Below are 16,375 nucleotides of genomic sequence, written 5' to 3' on the forward strand. Positions count from 1 at the left end.
AAAGAATCTGCCTGCCAATGCAGGAGATGCTGGTTTGATCCTTGGGTCAGGAAGATCCCCTGGAGGAGGGCATGACAACCCACTCCAGTATTCTTGCCTGGAGAATCCCATGGGCAGAGGAGCCTGGCAGGCTACAGTCCAGGGGTTTGCAAAGAGTCGGACCCAACTGAAAGACTTAGCACATAGAAATACAAGTACTTGAATAGCTGATGAGTAAATGACCCAGAATAAAGTTTCAAAACTTAGCTCTTGAATCTTACACCATAAGTTTATTTTTCCCCCTTAAAATTGAGCCATTTTTTTCCACTAAACAATACTTTCTTTTCTTCCTGCCAACTCTTTTTCTTCTAAATAAACCCTTGGAGTGGATGTCCTGCTATTCATGTCATGGAAAATGGTCAAGATTCGACAATCTCTGAAGTTTCTTCCAACATTAATTTTGTGTTTCCGGGGTTGCTTTGCATCCCATCTGAGTGGTGACAGGATGGCTGGAGATACATTTGTAACATCAAAACTGTTTTGTTTTAAGTTCGCAAAGTTACTGTGATCCAAGCTTGATTGTAACTCCGTGAACAGAGGCAGACAGAAAGAGAAAAAAAAATAATTGGCTCCATCTATTTCTAGAACCCCTCAGCCTATAAATTCTCCACAGGAGGATATCAAACTCTGGAGTATTACATCATCAGAAAAAGCGTTTGTGGGCTACAAGTATCTCAGGAAGTAGGGCAGCCGATGGAAGCAGCTGTCGTTAGAAATCAATCATTTCAAGGGGTCCATGAATAGCATGGAGTACCATCCAATAATCACTTGTGACTGCATCAACATGTTAAGATTTTTCAAACTATTAAGATTTTAAGATTGCAGTACTTGTTTATTCTTAAGATGAGAAGGGGCAGGTCAGGAAAAAATTCTCAAAAAAAAAAAAAAAAGTCTTGGGGTCTCAACAGCTCACCATTTTTTGTTCATCCCTTCCCTAATGCAGCTTGCTTTTTTTTTGTTACAGTGTTTGCATTTAAACGGAATCATCATTGTCCAGGAACAAATGGGGTCTTTTAATATTATTTGGGAGAACAGCACGACTTCAGCAAGTTGGTTGCAGTACAATGGCTCACTCAGGCTACTGCAGTCTGGCTGCAGACATGTTAATTAATATATTTCGCTGACACCTAGTTGATTGAAATAGCAATTAAAGAGTAATTAAAATGTTTACTTCTTGTAGGAATGTCAACTAAGATGTGGAATATAGCAATTACCTATGACGGATTAGAGGAAGATGATGAGGTCTTTGAAGTAATTCTGAACTCCCCTGTGAATGCGGTTCTTGGCACGAAGACAAAAACTGCAGTGAAAATTTTGGACTCAAAAGGAGGTATTCTTTTGATCCTCATCTTGAAATCACGAGCAGTCTTGGCACTGTAGCCGCTTACTTTCGACAGCCAGTGTGCTGCATAACGTTTTCAAACCAAAATGCTTCATTTCTTGTCAAGAAAGCAACCTCGGTCATGATGTAGGCCCTTTATTCTGCTTTCTGCTTCATGTGGCTTTCTTCCTGCTAAGAACGATCGTTTGAGAAAAGCAACAAGTCAGTGCCTCATTGTTTTTTTTCCCCTACCCGTTTGTTGTTCTCACCAAGGGGGAAACAATGTTGGTGAGAATCTATCGACAATTATTTCCCTGCCCCGAGTTTGTAGGGCTATAATTACCTTCCTCTGTGGAAGAGAGCTCTTAATGCCTAAAATCTGAGCCCTCGCTGTAGTGTGACCACGAAAATTCTGAGGGAGGAAGGAATGGGAGGAAAATAGATGTGAAAGGTGCAGCTGGCGTGGGGATTCAGGAGCAGCTGGAGAATATTAATGAATAACCTTGGGTTGCAGAGCCAAACAGGTCCTGGATGGTATATGCTAAAGAACAACCTGTGAACTAAATAAAGATCAGCCAAAGTCCTTGGTACGCTGACTTTTTCCTGCCAAATACCCTCTACTTATTCGTCTTTTTAGCATTTGACAAGTGTCCAGTTACAATGCTTAGTCTTACACTCCAATTTTTACACTGGTCATGCCCTATGGGCCATATATTTTTCTTCGCTTAGTTATCTCCACTTCTCCTTCTCATTCTATAATAAATATAGACACTTTCCTCTTTCCTTTACCATACTCATATTTCCACATCTCTTTGCACCACCTTGCCTCACCAAATTCTTTTTTTTTTTTTTTTCCAGTAGACTTTTCTGGTCACATTAAGTACATAAATAGATGAAGTACACACTTGACAGATGAAGTATAAGGTATCCAAACGTGCTTCTGGGTTTAGACTTTTTTCATACTAATTGGCAATATTTTTAATCAAAGGAGAGCCATTAAGATTGACTGAGTCTTTGCTTTAACAGTTGAAGTCTCATCTGAATAACTGTTATCTGATTTCACTAACATCTTCCAACAATTCCAGTTTCTACCTATGGAGACTGGTGAGAGGGTTAACAAGTAAAAGTGTTTGTGGAATGATACTTGATCAGGGAATAAACCCAATAACACGGAGGAGTTCTGTTGATATGAGATGAAGGCAGTCTATTTCCCAAGTAGATGGGATGATTATAAAGTCACCACAGTGATTTTCATCTGTGGCTTGTGAAATGAATTTCATGACTCATAATCACGCTGTAGATGTGCAGAAGGGCATAGCTTTCTTGTATGGAAACTGATGAAGAGTAAAGGGGTTTCTGGCAAATGGCAGCAAGACAACATCTGGTGGGAAAATCATCCATCTGAATTTAATGACAAGCTTCGTCGATGTGATCACTTATCTGTTTGTGTAAAATGAACTGACCTGCCGTTTTGTGTGCCACCAGGGCAGTGCCATCCTTCATATGCCTTCAATCCAAGCATGCCCAGTGCATGGGAGAAGGGCATTTGGCACCTGCTCTCCGCAGGGGCTTCCTCACCCACCACTTCTGATTCCTTTCATCTGGAAAGAAGACCCCTTCCAGCTTCCAAGCAGTTAGCAGTCACCAGGGGTGACGCCCTGTGGGACTTTGGTTCTGAAGATCTTTCCCCAGTGAAGCTTAGGACCCGAGGGGATGGCAAAACAGTAAGGATGGGGACCTCCTGGGTTTTGATGTGTGGAGTGCATATGAAAGGGATCAAAGGATCTTAATAAGTAATCTGGAATGCTGAGGAAGCTGTTTTGCTTCTTACAGTGAATGGGGGCCATAGACATTCTCATGGTTCCTTGGACCATCGTGAAGTGGCTTTTACATACAAACATCAGCATAGTTCATTAATTGTACTGGCTGAAGTGATAGATATTCTGACTCATCCATATGATTTCTGCTTTGATTCCTTTTGTCATCAAGACAGATAGGGAATGACTCGTGGTCCTGAAAAAGAATGAGATTATTTGGGTGTGGAAACCATGGCTTTGAATTTACTAGCATAGCATTCTCACCAGGCATACACTCATGAGTAAGTGTGTGTGTGTGTGTGTGTGTGTGTGTTTCTTGGACCTCTGTGCACTATAGATGTACCAAAAAAACAAGGATGTCTTTTCTAACTGGGACGAAGAATAGATGAGTCAACACTGATAAGTTGTGATTAGTCCAGTGACTTTTTAAAAATTCCAATTATTTGGGCCTGGAAACTCTTTAAAAAATACGTTTAGAAATTTTTGGTTACTAAAAAATCTTATTGGAAGGGTTTTGCCCTATTACGAATTATTATTCAAGCCAACTTTGTTCCTGTTTATTTCCTCTGTTGATTTCAGGTTCCTCCATCCTCTGTTTATAGAAATAGAACAGACATCATCTATAACGTAAGCATATATACTGTGTAAGCAATGCGTGTTATCAGTCCCTCAGTCATGTCCAATTCTTTGCAACCCCCAGGCCTGCCAGGCTCCTCTGTCTGAGTCTGAGAGGATTGCTAAATTTTTTGTATTTTATGGATGCAAAATATCTAGTGAAACTACCTTTCGTAACTGTTATATTTATATATTTTCCTTAAAATCCTGTTTGAATTTTGTTTAGAGGCTTGGGTGGTCAGGAAAACATCCATTTATCTCTTTATCTTGATCCAGTGTTTAGATTGCCTGTTTTTACAACAAATTTTTTGTTTTCTGTCTTGTTGTTTGTTTTGTCTTCACTGTTGTTTGCTGATTTCCTCAAGTATCATGGGGTAATTTCCCTGAAACTGGAAGATGACGGCTCCCCAGCTCGCAGAAGGAAGGCCAACGTATCCTTTATTAGTGAGCCCCAAAAGACAACCAAAGTGGCGGAACCGCCTCAAGCCGATAAGGAGGAATCCACAACCGGCTCACACTTCCCCAGACAGGTATGAAAATCTCTTCACTTCCTACTCTCCTTACAATAAGCTGTTTCCTGAGCTGAAAAACAGCCTTCAAGTTTGGGGATAGTTTTCTCAGTTCAAACACTATTCAGCAAATGATAACCTAAAAGAGGTAACAGTGTGATCAGTTTACAGGGTGTCAGATCTAAATTACCTTTCCTTCTCATAGGACCCGTTGCCCTCATTCCCAAAGAACTGCACACTGGACTTAAAGGGACTCTTCCACTTTGAAGAAAGCCTCCAAAAACTGTACAAGTGCGATGGAATTGCCTGGAGATCCTGGAGCCCCCACACCAAGGTGGGACACAGGCCGAGCAGCCACATCCCTTTACTTGTAGCAAGTCCCATCATAACCCAGGAGAGGGAGAGGAGGCGCCCTGTCCACTGCTGTTTCCTCTGCCTGCTGTGTTATGCTTTGAGGGGGAAGAGGATAAGATGGCCAGTTAATGCTTTAAAAATCACAAAACACAGTAGTTAAGCACTACAATTTAAAAAGAGGCTTACTTATTTTATTCAATTATTATAATGTTAAAGGTGTAAAACTAAAACATGGCTGACTTTACCGTGTCCCATAAGAAGCCATTGTGTTTCTCAAAGTGGAGAATGGGGATTAGGGCTGACCTCCTTTCTAGTGACAAAATTATTTTCATTAGAGGACTCACAGGATTCTCTGTGTTGAGAATAGACTCTAGATTGTAAAGACCATTATGATGTGAGCATGGACAACTATTTTTCAGGAGGTGGAAGATAAATCCTGCCCAGCTGGGTGGCACCGTCATTCAGGCTACTGCCACTCCTTGATCACAGAGCAGAAAGGCACGTGGACTACAGCTGCCCAAGCTTGCAGGGAACAGTAAGAAACCCCATTTCTCATTTGGCTGATGCTTCTTTGTTAATGTTTCTGTTTTCCTCATGGAACTCTAGTGTTTCTTCATTCATTCAAGTGTTGAGTGTCTAACATCTACCTGGCTTTGTTTTAGGAGCTTGGAGGGAGTTCTGTAGTTCAGAACAGATTTGGGCTGACCTTAATGATGTTTCATAGCTCTTTTATGATAAACTGTGCCTATGTCACAGTTTTATTTTTTAGCCTCTCCATCTCAAACTTTTGAAGAAAGTCAGGAGATTGTCTGAGTCAGCAGCATGGAAGAGTCTATCATTTATTAATTAAATAGGAATCCCAGCCCACTGATTTGGAAATATATAACAATGAAAGATCTCATAGCACCAAGCCTATAACAATATAAGAGGCATTGATGGTTATGAAACCAGATGGGTTGCACAAAGTGCGATTAGATAACAGAACACTCAATGAAAGATAACTTGGGTCAAATATTGACAAAATTTATCCATTTACTCTGCAACATCGTCAGTCTCTGTGATTTTAGTGGTTCTAGTGGGTGTAAGTGGATGTTTTAGTATGGTTTTAATAGATACTAATGCTACTCCAAAATTGCTAATTTGTCCCTCTCCCTTTGATGCTTTGATAACCATGAGTTTGTTTTCTGTGTCTGTGACTCTATTTCTGTTTTATAAATAAGTTCATTTGTATTATTTTTTAAATTCCATATATAAGTGTCTTTCCTTGACTTACTTCACTCAGTATGATAATCTCTAGGTCCATCCATGTTGCTACAATTGGCATTATTTCATTCCTCTTTATGGCTGAGTAATATTCTATTGTGTGTATGTGTTCTTTATTGAAGAGACTATCTTTTCTCCATTGTATATTCTTGTCTCATTTGTCATAGATTTAATTGACCATAAGTGTGTGGGTTTATTTCTGGGTATTCTATCCTGTTGCATTGATCTATGTATCTGTTTTTGTGCCAGTACCACACTCTTTTGATTTCTGTAGCTTTATATTATAGTCTGAAGTTAGGGTGTATCATTCCTCAAACTCCATTCTTCTTTCTCAGGATTGTTTTGGGTATGTGGAGTTTTTGTGTCTCCATACATATTTAATTTTTTTTGGTTCCAGCTCTATGAAAGATGCCACTGGTAATTTGATAGAGGTTGCACTGAATCTGTAGGTTGCCGTGGGTAGCATGGTCATGTTAGCAATATTGATTCTTCCAACCTAAGAGCACAGTATATCTTTCTACCTGTTTGTCATCTTCAGTTTCTTTCAACACCTTATAGTTGTCTAAGTACAGGCCTTTTGCTCCATTAGGTATCCCTAGGTATTTTATTCTTTCTGATGCACTAGTAAATGAGATTATTGCCTCAAATTCTCTTTCTGATATTTTGTTGTTAGTGTACAGAAATAAACAGATTTGGGCAATTAGATGGATCAATAAAATAAAAAATACATCAGGAGACTAATGCAGGGTTAGCAAAATCATGACATCAATAAGATTACCTTAAATTTCCATGGTTTCATAACAAATGTTTTTTGACACCAAAAATCTGGAAGATCATAATCTCAGAATAATGATATTAAGAAATACATACATAGGTATTTTGCTCTGCAGTAAACTATTATAAAATCTAGTATAAGAGTGATGGAAATTTTCTACCTCCCCTATTAATTTAGGGGGATTGGTGACCATATATAGCAAATCAAACATTATGTAATAAGCAGTTTCAGAATTAATTTTTTCATATCTTTGGGAAATTAATTTTGTAAACTGGTTTCAGGGAATTGCTTTAGACTATTGTACTGAGACTTTTTTTTAGATGTACAACTGAAAAAATTTTCAGAACAAGAGAAAGTTTTTAGGGGGCAACTGGAGATTTTCCATCATATTTTAGAAAGTGACTCATTATCTATCAGTAATATAAACTATTTTGAAGTGTATGTTATGTATGTACCATATTGCTCCAGAAATTAAGGTTTCTATCAAATACCATTTCTGATGGTATTCCAAGGTGTATAAGAGGTAAAGAAAAAATATTTGCTATGAGATTTTTAAAATATCTTAAAAATGCTTCAAATTTTTTAATTTTAAGTGAAGAATAGGTATAAATATTTGACCTGATGACTTTTGTATGATGCTTCAATATGCATTTTATTTCAAAAGGACAAGAAGAATGATTATCCCAAGAACAGTTAAAAATAGAGGCATTTCAAAAAATATCTAGCAGCAGATTAAAAACAAACTAAAAGATTTGGATCAGTCACTTTAAAAGGAACATTTTTGAATGGCAAGCCTACCTCCTTAATATAATTTTCCTCTGAACCCCAAGACCTCCTCTATCATTCAACATGTTTTCATTCATTCTATGGGCCTCTGCTTCCCCTCACCCATTACTTTTCAGGTTCATTTGGTCCTCTTCTTCTCTAACCTCTTTGCCTTGAACAGTGAATATTCCCCTGGGAATTATCAATTCTTTCTATGATGTAAAATTAATAGTTGCAACATTTTATAACTTGGCTATTTACTTTCTCATGAATACTTTTTAGGAGATGGTTTTAGAGTCTATAATTAGAATTAATACACATCTAGTGTGTTTTTTAGATCTCAGGGACCATTTTTCAATTCTGATTTATATTTCCTCAGGCTCCCTTGCTACCTGATGGTCCTTTACAGATGGTCATTTACAGCACGCATGTTTCAAGAAGCACAGCAAATTTTACTTTATCCTTTGCCCCTAATCAGATTACTAACTCAACTCAATCTTTATCTCCTTTCTCCTTTCCTCCCCATTGGTGTTTTATTATTTTTTTAGCCCAGAGGAACCAGACTCCGAGATTAGGTATTTCTTGAATTTACATATCATAATCTCATCTGCTCACTTCCTTAGGCAGTCACTGTACATTTGGTAATTCTATTATTATAGATCATTATCTCTGAAACCATTTTGGTTTCCCACAGGAGTGTCTGGAACCCCTGCTGACCTGTCCTTAAAGAGTTGGTCTAAAATATATCTATATTTAATCAAAAAGTTCTAACGAAGTAGATGTTTACTTCTAAAACTGGAAAAATTCAGGGTTATGTTTTTAATTCTACACTTTGAATGTCTTCAGATTTCAGAGATGTCAAAAGATTTTTATTTGTATGTTTCTCTATATTTTACTTTTATATCTCTATAGTATATCTGTATCTATATGGTTAATTTTCTCTCTTTTATTTGTATATGGGAATAAAAGGAAACGATAGGCATTTTTATAAAATGAAAATGCCTAAATACTTATTTTTGTAAATAACTGTGGCCTAACATTGTACCTATTCTAAACATAGCTCTTTTCTCCTCTTGCTCTTGCTCTTCTCAGAGCATCAATAAAGAAATCAAACTTACACTTGAGCAGCTAAAATGGATTTTGCAAAGTCTTATTTTAAAGATAGTTTCAAGGATCTTAAAGCAGAAGGAGGTGTTAAATATCCTTGAATAAAATCTATTCCTTCCTGATAAAGACTCTGAGGCTGAAGTTACATCCATAAGGAAATTGGGGACAGAGCAGGAAGTAGAACCCAGGTCTCCCACACTCTAATATGTCACATTAATTGAAACAGCCCCTCAAACCCTCCCTTGGGCTATTTTTAATACACATTTCATATTCTGTGTTTTAAACCCTCAGCACATCAGAATTGCCATATTGGATCTGAGGGAGAGGGAAGAGAACCGGCTATCATGTCTGTTGTAACTGTCAGACAGAAGCCGACGGTAAACAGAAACGTCGGAACCAAGTCACATGACCTGAATCCAGCACCGTGAGGACAATCAGAGAAGTAGAAAAGTGCCTACATATCTCAGAAGGCCTAGGAGTCATCATTGCATTATACCATACGAAAGGACTGTATTAGTAGGAAAAATACCATTAAGAGATAGATTAGATTATGTTCACCATACATGATCTGGAAAAGCATTCAGAAATGAATCTAAAGCTTGGATAGTTGTAGGTAAAATGAAAAAAAAAAATTCAGTTCAGCAACGTAAACTTGTGACAAGTATGTATTACTAATCATGTTTTTTGATTTTTAAAACATCAATAGATATTAACTAGGCAAGAAGCGTGTGGTGATTTTTTCCCCTTTTTTGTTGTTGAAACTTTTTGTATCAAAAAAGAAAAGGAAAAGAATATATCTATTGGCTTTTTGCTTAGAGTATTTTAGAGTTTTAAATGAGCACTGTTGGAGAATTGGGATCAAATATTGCTTATAGGAATAACTTAGCTAGCTGCAAAAATAACTCATAAAGAATTCTTACGCCTATTAGTGTCTGTCACGAAAAAGACAAGATATAACAAATGCTGGCAAGGATGTGGAGAGAAGGAATCCCTTATTGTTGGTAGGATTGTAAAATGGTACAGCCACCATGGAAGAGTATTGAGGCCCCTCAAAAGTTAAAAATAGAATTACAGTATGATCCAGCAATTCCTCTTCTGGGAATATGTCTAAAGGAAACGACAGTACTATGTTGAAAAGGTATCTGCACCCATGTTTATAACAGTATTTTTTTTTTTACAAAGTGAAGACATGGAAGCAATGTAAGTGTCCATCAACAGATGAATCAAATTTGTGGTTATAAGAAGTGAGGAATTTGGGGTGGGAGAGTTGGATGAAGGTAATCAAAAGATATAAACTGCCAGTTATAAGATAAAGCATATGGCTGTGATGTGTAACATGATTATTGTGTGATAGATGTGAAAGGTGTTAAGAGTAAATTCTAAGAATTCTCATCATAAGGAAGAAACATTTTTTGTTTTTTTTTTGGTAACTATATGAAATGGGTACTAACTAAACTTACTGTGGTAATCAAATTTCACAGTTTATGTAAGTCAAGGCACTACGCTGTAAACTTTAAACATATAAAAAATACAACTATATTTTGGAGAAAATGTTTATATGTATTTGTAAGAACAGGTGCTTTAATTTCTTCATAACATACAAAGGTTTGACAGAGAGGCTGAGCTCCTTTCCCTGAGTAGGATGAAAAAGAGTCACATACATTTGGGCATTTGACTAAACACATCAAGCTCAAAATGTTGGCTTCCAGTAATTTTATCTGGTAGTTTGGGTTACTTTACTAATCAAATTAACCTGGTAATTGCCAAATTTATGCAATTTAGAGATAAACTTCCCATGAGAGGGGTCATTTTTTGACATTAAGTAATTAATCTATATAAGTCAACAGCTGCTGATCTTCTGAAAAGAATTTGTGCTTTAAAGCCCAGATATTATAATACAGTATCACTTCTTTACTGTTATCTACCCCACCCTGTGACTTAGCATGGATGCAAGCACCCCCTCCCCCACAGATATTCATTAATATAAAAAAATGAGTATTAAAATCTTGGGAAGTTCTTTCTACATATATACCAGTTTTCTAGATGAACTAGCTTTGATTTCCATTATGCATCTCACATCAGCTGAAATGCTGAACTCCGTGTCACTGATGCTCTGATTTTTCTGTTTGCATGTAGTCACCAAGGCAGCCTTGTAACTGTCATCTCCAGGCAGCACATGAGATGGCTTTGGGACATCAGTGGAAGAAAGCCATTTTGGATAGGCAAGTATCTGTGTTACCCTGAGGAGGGAGGCAAGACCACAAAGAGAAGGTCTCCCTTCCATGGGTCAAATAATTGTGGTCTATGATAATAAGCAATGGTTAGATGGTTGGACAGTCTATCTTTTAAAACTCATAAATGTTATTTCTAAAGGCAAAAAATTTAAAATAGTTGTAAATAGGGAATGGTTTAATAAATTATAATATAGCCATATGAAAGAATATTAAAGATATAACAATGCCTTATGTTTATAGATTCATTCAACAATGGATGCATATTATATATAAAATATGTAATGTACTGCATTTGTGGCAAGGTGCTAAGTGAAAAACACAGTCTACAGTCATATGAAGCATGAAATAATTTAGAATAAAAAAGTATATATACAAGTGATATATATACACATAATATATACCTATCAGTTCAGTTCAGTTGCTAAGTCGTGTCTGACTCTTTGCAACCCCATGAACCGCAACACGCCAGGCCTCCCTGTCCATCACCAACTCCCGGAATCCACCCAAACCCATGTCCATTGAGTCGATGGTGCCATCCAACCATCTCATCCTCTGTCATCCCCTTCTCCTCCTGCCTCAATCTTTCCCAGCATCAGGGTCTTTTCCAATGAGTCAGCTCTTTGCATCCGGTGGCCAAAGTATTGGAGTTTCAGCCTCAACATCAGTCCTTCCAATGAACACCCAGGACTGATCTCCTTTAGAATGGACTGGTTGGATTTCCTTGCAGTCCAAGGGACTCTCACGAGTCTTCTCCAACACCACAGTTCAAAAGCATCAATTCTTTGGTGCTCAGCTTTCTTTATAGTCCAACTCTCACATCCATACATGACCACTGGAAAAACCATAGCCTTGACTAGATGGACCTTTGTTGACAAAGTAATGTCTCTGCTTTTTAATATGCTGTCTAGATTGGTCACAACATTCCTTCCAAGGAATAATCGTCTTTTAATTTCATGGCTGCAATCGCCATCTGCAGTGATTTTGGAGCCCAGAAAAATAAATCAGCCACTGTTTCCACTGTTTCCCCATCTATCTGCCATGAAGTGGCATTCTTTTATTGACATAAAAAGAAATAAACCAAAGAGTTAGAAATATTTTTTTATCTCTGGTTAAGAATTATAGCTAATCCTAATTTTATCCTTTTTTTCTAAAGTTTTAATATTTTCTACAATTTTAACAGTAGTCACAAATCTTTTCAAGCCACTTTAGAAGCAGAATTCTCAGGATGTACTAAAGTAAATATTCTCATCATCTCTTCAAGATACTGTATTTAAGGAAATAATAATAAACCCACGCGGCTTCTTAAAATCTCTGTGATACTCAGTGAGTGTGTAATTCTGAAGTCATCTGAGAATATTATGTGAAGGCTGGAAGATAAATTTTCTCTATGTCCACAATGACTGATGTCAACTTTCTAATCCCACAAAGTTTTGGGGCGTAGCATCACCTGATCAGTAATTCACAGAAACAATCCAGAAGGAGACAAGTCATTCCCATCCAAGAGTACTTCATTTTATTCTACCCCAAAATATCAAATGAGAACCAATGGGGAGAAGGTTACATGCTGCATAACAAAGACCATTTTCACAGTCAAATTTGGTTTGTGAGCTGCCAGGTAATCCTATTGCACAGGATTCTTTTTTTTTTCCTATTATTTTAATCTCTATTCTAAAAGAGAGTGACGAGGGGAAAATTTTTTTTATTATTTTTAAATTGGAGTATAATTGCTTTACAATGTTGTGTTAGTTTCTATTGTACAACAGCATGAATCAGCTGTATGTATACATCCCCTCCCTCTTGAGGGACCCCCATTTCACCCACCTAGATCATCACAGAGCATTGGTCTGAGCTCCCTGTATTATAGCAGCTCCCCACTAGCTAGCTATTTTAAACATTGTAGTATTGGCACCCCACTCCAGTACTCTTGCCTGGAAAATCCCATGGATGGAGGAGCCTGGTGGGCTGCAGTCCATGGGGTCACTAAGAGTCAGACACGACTGAGCGACTTCACTTTTACTTTTCACTTTCCTGCATTGGCGAAGGAAATGGCAACCCACTCCAGTGTTCTTGCCTGGAGAATCCCAGGGACGGGGGAGCCTGGTGGGCTGCCGTCTATGGGGTCGCACAGAGTCCACGATAAATAAAGACATGACTGAAGTGACTTAGCAGCAGCAGTATATATATGGGGGCTTCCCTAATAGCTCAATGGTAAAGAATTTACCTGTAATGCAGGAGACCCAGGTTTGATCCCTGGGTTGGGATGATCCCCTGCAGGAGGGCATGGCAGCCCACTCCAGTACTCTTGCCTGGAGAATTCCATGGCCAGAGGAGCCTGGCAGGCTACAGTCCCATAGGATCACAAAGAGCTGGACACGACTGAGCAACTAAGCATAGCACAGAACACAGCACAGTATATATACATCAAATGCTCCTCTTTCAATTCATCCCAGGAATGCTTCCTTAAGAAAAATTTTAAGAGCTTTGTAACATTGAAGTGTAATTAAAAAAAAATAAAATTGCCAGTGGGAGTAGAGAGGCAAATTGAGAAGAGTTGCTTTTTATTAAAACTGTAGCAGATTAAAAAAATCTTAAGCTCCAGACTAAAAATAATACTTAATAAGCTACTTTCAAATATGATACCCAAGAATCACAAGGAAGATAAATAGACAGGAGTATATCTGTTTCCCTGTGACAGGTACTCTGCCTGTAGGAAGTATGAATAATAAGTGCCATTTATTAACACTTCTATGTCATGAGCTTTATGTACATTATCTTATTTAATCCTCAACATAGAGCTAGTTCTACTTAGATATACATTTCTGAGATGAGAAAACTAATACTTGGAGAACTCAGAGAGGTTAAATAACCTGCCCAGATATGTTCACCTAGCAAGTGGTGAAGCTAGAATTTGGATTCCTACCTGGCCTTACACCAAAGCCTCATAGTCTCAGGGTGTCTTAGAGGATTCCCAGGTCCTAGTCCACGCTTTAGAATGTAGGCTCACAATTGCATGTGATTACAGAGCTTAGAACAGTGGGTTGATATGACATCCAGTTGTAAAAGTAATAAAAATCATTTGGCACCCTTCTTTGGTTCATGTCAGGTTTGAATGACCAAGTGCGTGCTGGCCACTGGGAGTGGATTGGCGGTGAACCTGTGACCTTCACCAACTGGAGGAGAGGGCCCCCGCAACGTTCAAGGCATGGCAAGGACTGTGTTTTGGTTCAAAGGCCAGGAAAATGGCACACAAAGGACTGTAGGAAGGGAAAATCTCACAGTTATGTGTGCTCCAGGAAACTCTAACTGGCCCTGCAAGTATCTACTTGGGATGTTTTTATCTATTTATTTCCAGGATTTGTGCATAGTACTCAATAGAAAACAGAGTGTCATGACTGATGAGGTACATTTCTTCTATCAAAGTGTTTGAAGGATTCTATCTAGTAAAGAAACAATAGTTCCAGGAAGATTGATAAATGAATGTTTCTTAGAGGAAAAGTTAATTTTTTTGCATCTCAGTACATTTTGAAATAAATCCTCAAGGTGTTATGTGGTATAAATTTGCTTATTCTGGAGACTTCATATTTCAGTCAACAGTAATTTCATGGTCCTTGGATTTTTTTCCCCAATACTTTAAATGAACACATTCTGAAATCTATATTGCAGGTGCTTCCACCACTTCCATCTGAGTGAGGCTTACCCTGCCAGTTCATTAAATCAAGGTTGAACTGCAAAGGGTTGCTTTGTCCCTTTGGAGTCCTTTCAAATGTGAAAGCTGAGAGGCTGTGGATAAAAAGGAGAATTCTCTGTGGTGAAAAAGGAAGGCTTTAGATGGAAGAATCAGGCAGATGGAAGTTCATCTGCAAAGCTGTAGTTCAGGTAAGAATTCAGGGGTTACCTGTCCTTCAGAAGTCTACCCATCACTTCCCACGAGACAGAGCTCCTTTTCCAGTAAGATGGTTGTGCCATTCTAAAGTGAATAATTGGGTTTCCCCAGCTTTACAGACTCAGGAGACATTTGAAGCAACATGAGCCTCTGTTCATCCGTGCTTGTAGCACTGAGTAACATTTCTCAAGGACATTTGGAATAAAAAGCATATATGGATGATGGTTAACATATGGAAGAAAAATATGGCTTCCTCAAAAGTGTCCCAATGAACTTTGCAGATGAATAAAGAAAAATAGAACTAAAAACAGAGTCCTTGAAAGCCTATATTCTCAGAAAGGATTTTGATATAATTTTAAGTCCTTAAATATTTAATATGTGTAGAATTGCCATGTTAACCTGATCCTCTAATGAAAAGGTACCTTATTAATTTATAATGGCAGCTGAATGAAACATTTTTGTAGCAGTAAAGCATGTTGCAGCCTTACAAGAACTCCCTTCTGAAATCAAAACTTAATTACAGGAAATTAGAAATTTATTTCTGAAACATTTACTCACAATTTTCCTCTTTTCATAATCCCTGAAAAATATGGTTGTGTCCCATGTAACTTGCTATTATGAGTACCAGAGTCACTTCAGAATCAAAACAGAGCTACCAAGCAGATCAAAGTTTTGGTGCATATTTTATTATAATAATACCTTGAGAGAAACTAAAAGTGACTAAAGAAATTCAGTCTCATTTTTTGGATATAAAAAACAAGCTTGTTTTATTTGTACTTGTTTATCAAGATTTTGGTAAAAGAAATATTTACAAAGACAGATTGGAATGAGATTTAGACATTCTACCTCTTATAAAATTCCAACATCAGTGTGGAGTCAGGAGGCTCCTTCCCTTAGGTATCACAAGTAGAATCTGAATTGCTCTGATATAGAGGTCTTCCATATGACACAAGCAGTTTCTGGTGTTGAATCAGAAGGTGTAAACCCATTTTCTGTATTAGTTGATGGCCCTTCTGATCCATGGGCCTCTGCAATGTTGAAAGATGGGATGCTGAATAAAGAAATAAGGAGTTGTTTACCTGAAGGATTATATCCTAGGATGCAAAGTAAATGGTCAAGGAATGAGGAATTCCTAGATCTGTATTGACTGGAAATCCAGAACCATGGCAACTGTGTAAACCTAGTCAGCGTGGTAGGTTTGATTATACATTTCTGCCATGTCAGTGATATTAAAATGTAATTGCAAATGTTAGCACAAGAGAGAATGCTTTGATTTTTATAGCAACTGAAAGAAATACTAGAAGAATGTTTAAATCATTCCTGGTCATGAAAACATTAATCAAGTAAATGTTGGTAAAATCCAACTAACTGGAAGAAGGTACAAATAAAAATTCAAGCAAGTGTGGGTGCTAAGCAATATGTGGGTGCATGACCTTCATCTCCCTCTCATGACTGGGCTTTGACTGGTGGGGGAGTAGTAGTAAATGATCATCATGGTTCTCTCCACCTCAATTGATTATTGTCATCCTTTAGGTTATGGTGGGAGTGGGAAGGAAGGAAATGGAGTAATGGTAATGATAGAATGGGAAAGGGAGATTATACATAAGGGGAGAGTGGAGAGAAGGATTGAGTAGGAAGAGATGGGAGTTGATTGGTAGCTAAGAAAGAGAGAATCAGAAAGGAGGACTTGAAT

The 16,375-nt window shown here is 37.8% G+C and overlaps 1 protein-coding gene across 1 annotated transcript in view; it reads left to right on the forward strand.

The window, feature by feature from the left end:
• Positions 1–14,599, forward strand: part of FREM1 (FRAS1 related extracellular matrix 1) — a 273,665-nt gene extending 259,066 nt beyond the window's left edge. Inside the window, exons 33-40 of the mRNA XM_055578036.1 lie at positions 1,220–1,369; positions 2,846–3,084; positions 3,757–3,804; positions 4,158–4,322; positions 4,507–4,635; positions 5,075–5,190; positions 10,702–10,787; positions 13,903–14,599. Of these exons, the coding sequence (XP_055434011.1) occupies positions 1,220–1,369; positions 2,846–3,084; positions 3,757–3,804; positions 4,158–4,322; positions 4,507–4,635; positions 5,075–5,190; positions 10,702–10,787; positions 13,903–14,102 (1,133 nt within the window). The 3' untranslated portion in view covers positions 14,103–14,599. The remainder of the gene's footprint in view (positions 1–1,219; positions 1,370–2,845; positions 3,085–3,756; positions 3,805–4,157; positions 4,323–4,506; positions 4,636–5,074; positions 5,191–10,701; positions 10,788–13,902) is intronic.
• Positions 14,600–16,375: the final 1,776 nt, after the last annotated feature.

Source organism: Bubalus kerabau, chromosome 4 (assembly GCF_029407905.1).
Source record: "Bubalus kerabau isolate K-KA32 ecotype Philippines breed swamp buffalo chromosome 4, PCC_UOA_SB_1v2, whole genome shotgun sequence".
Lineage (NCBI taxonomy): Eukaryota > Metazoa > Chordata > Mammalia > Artiodactyla > Bovidae > Bubalus > Bubalus kerabau.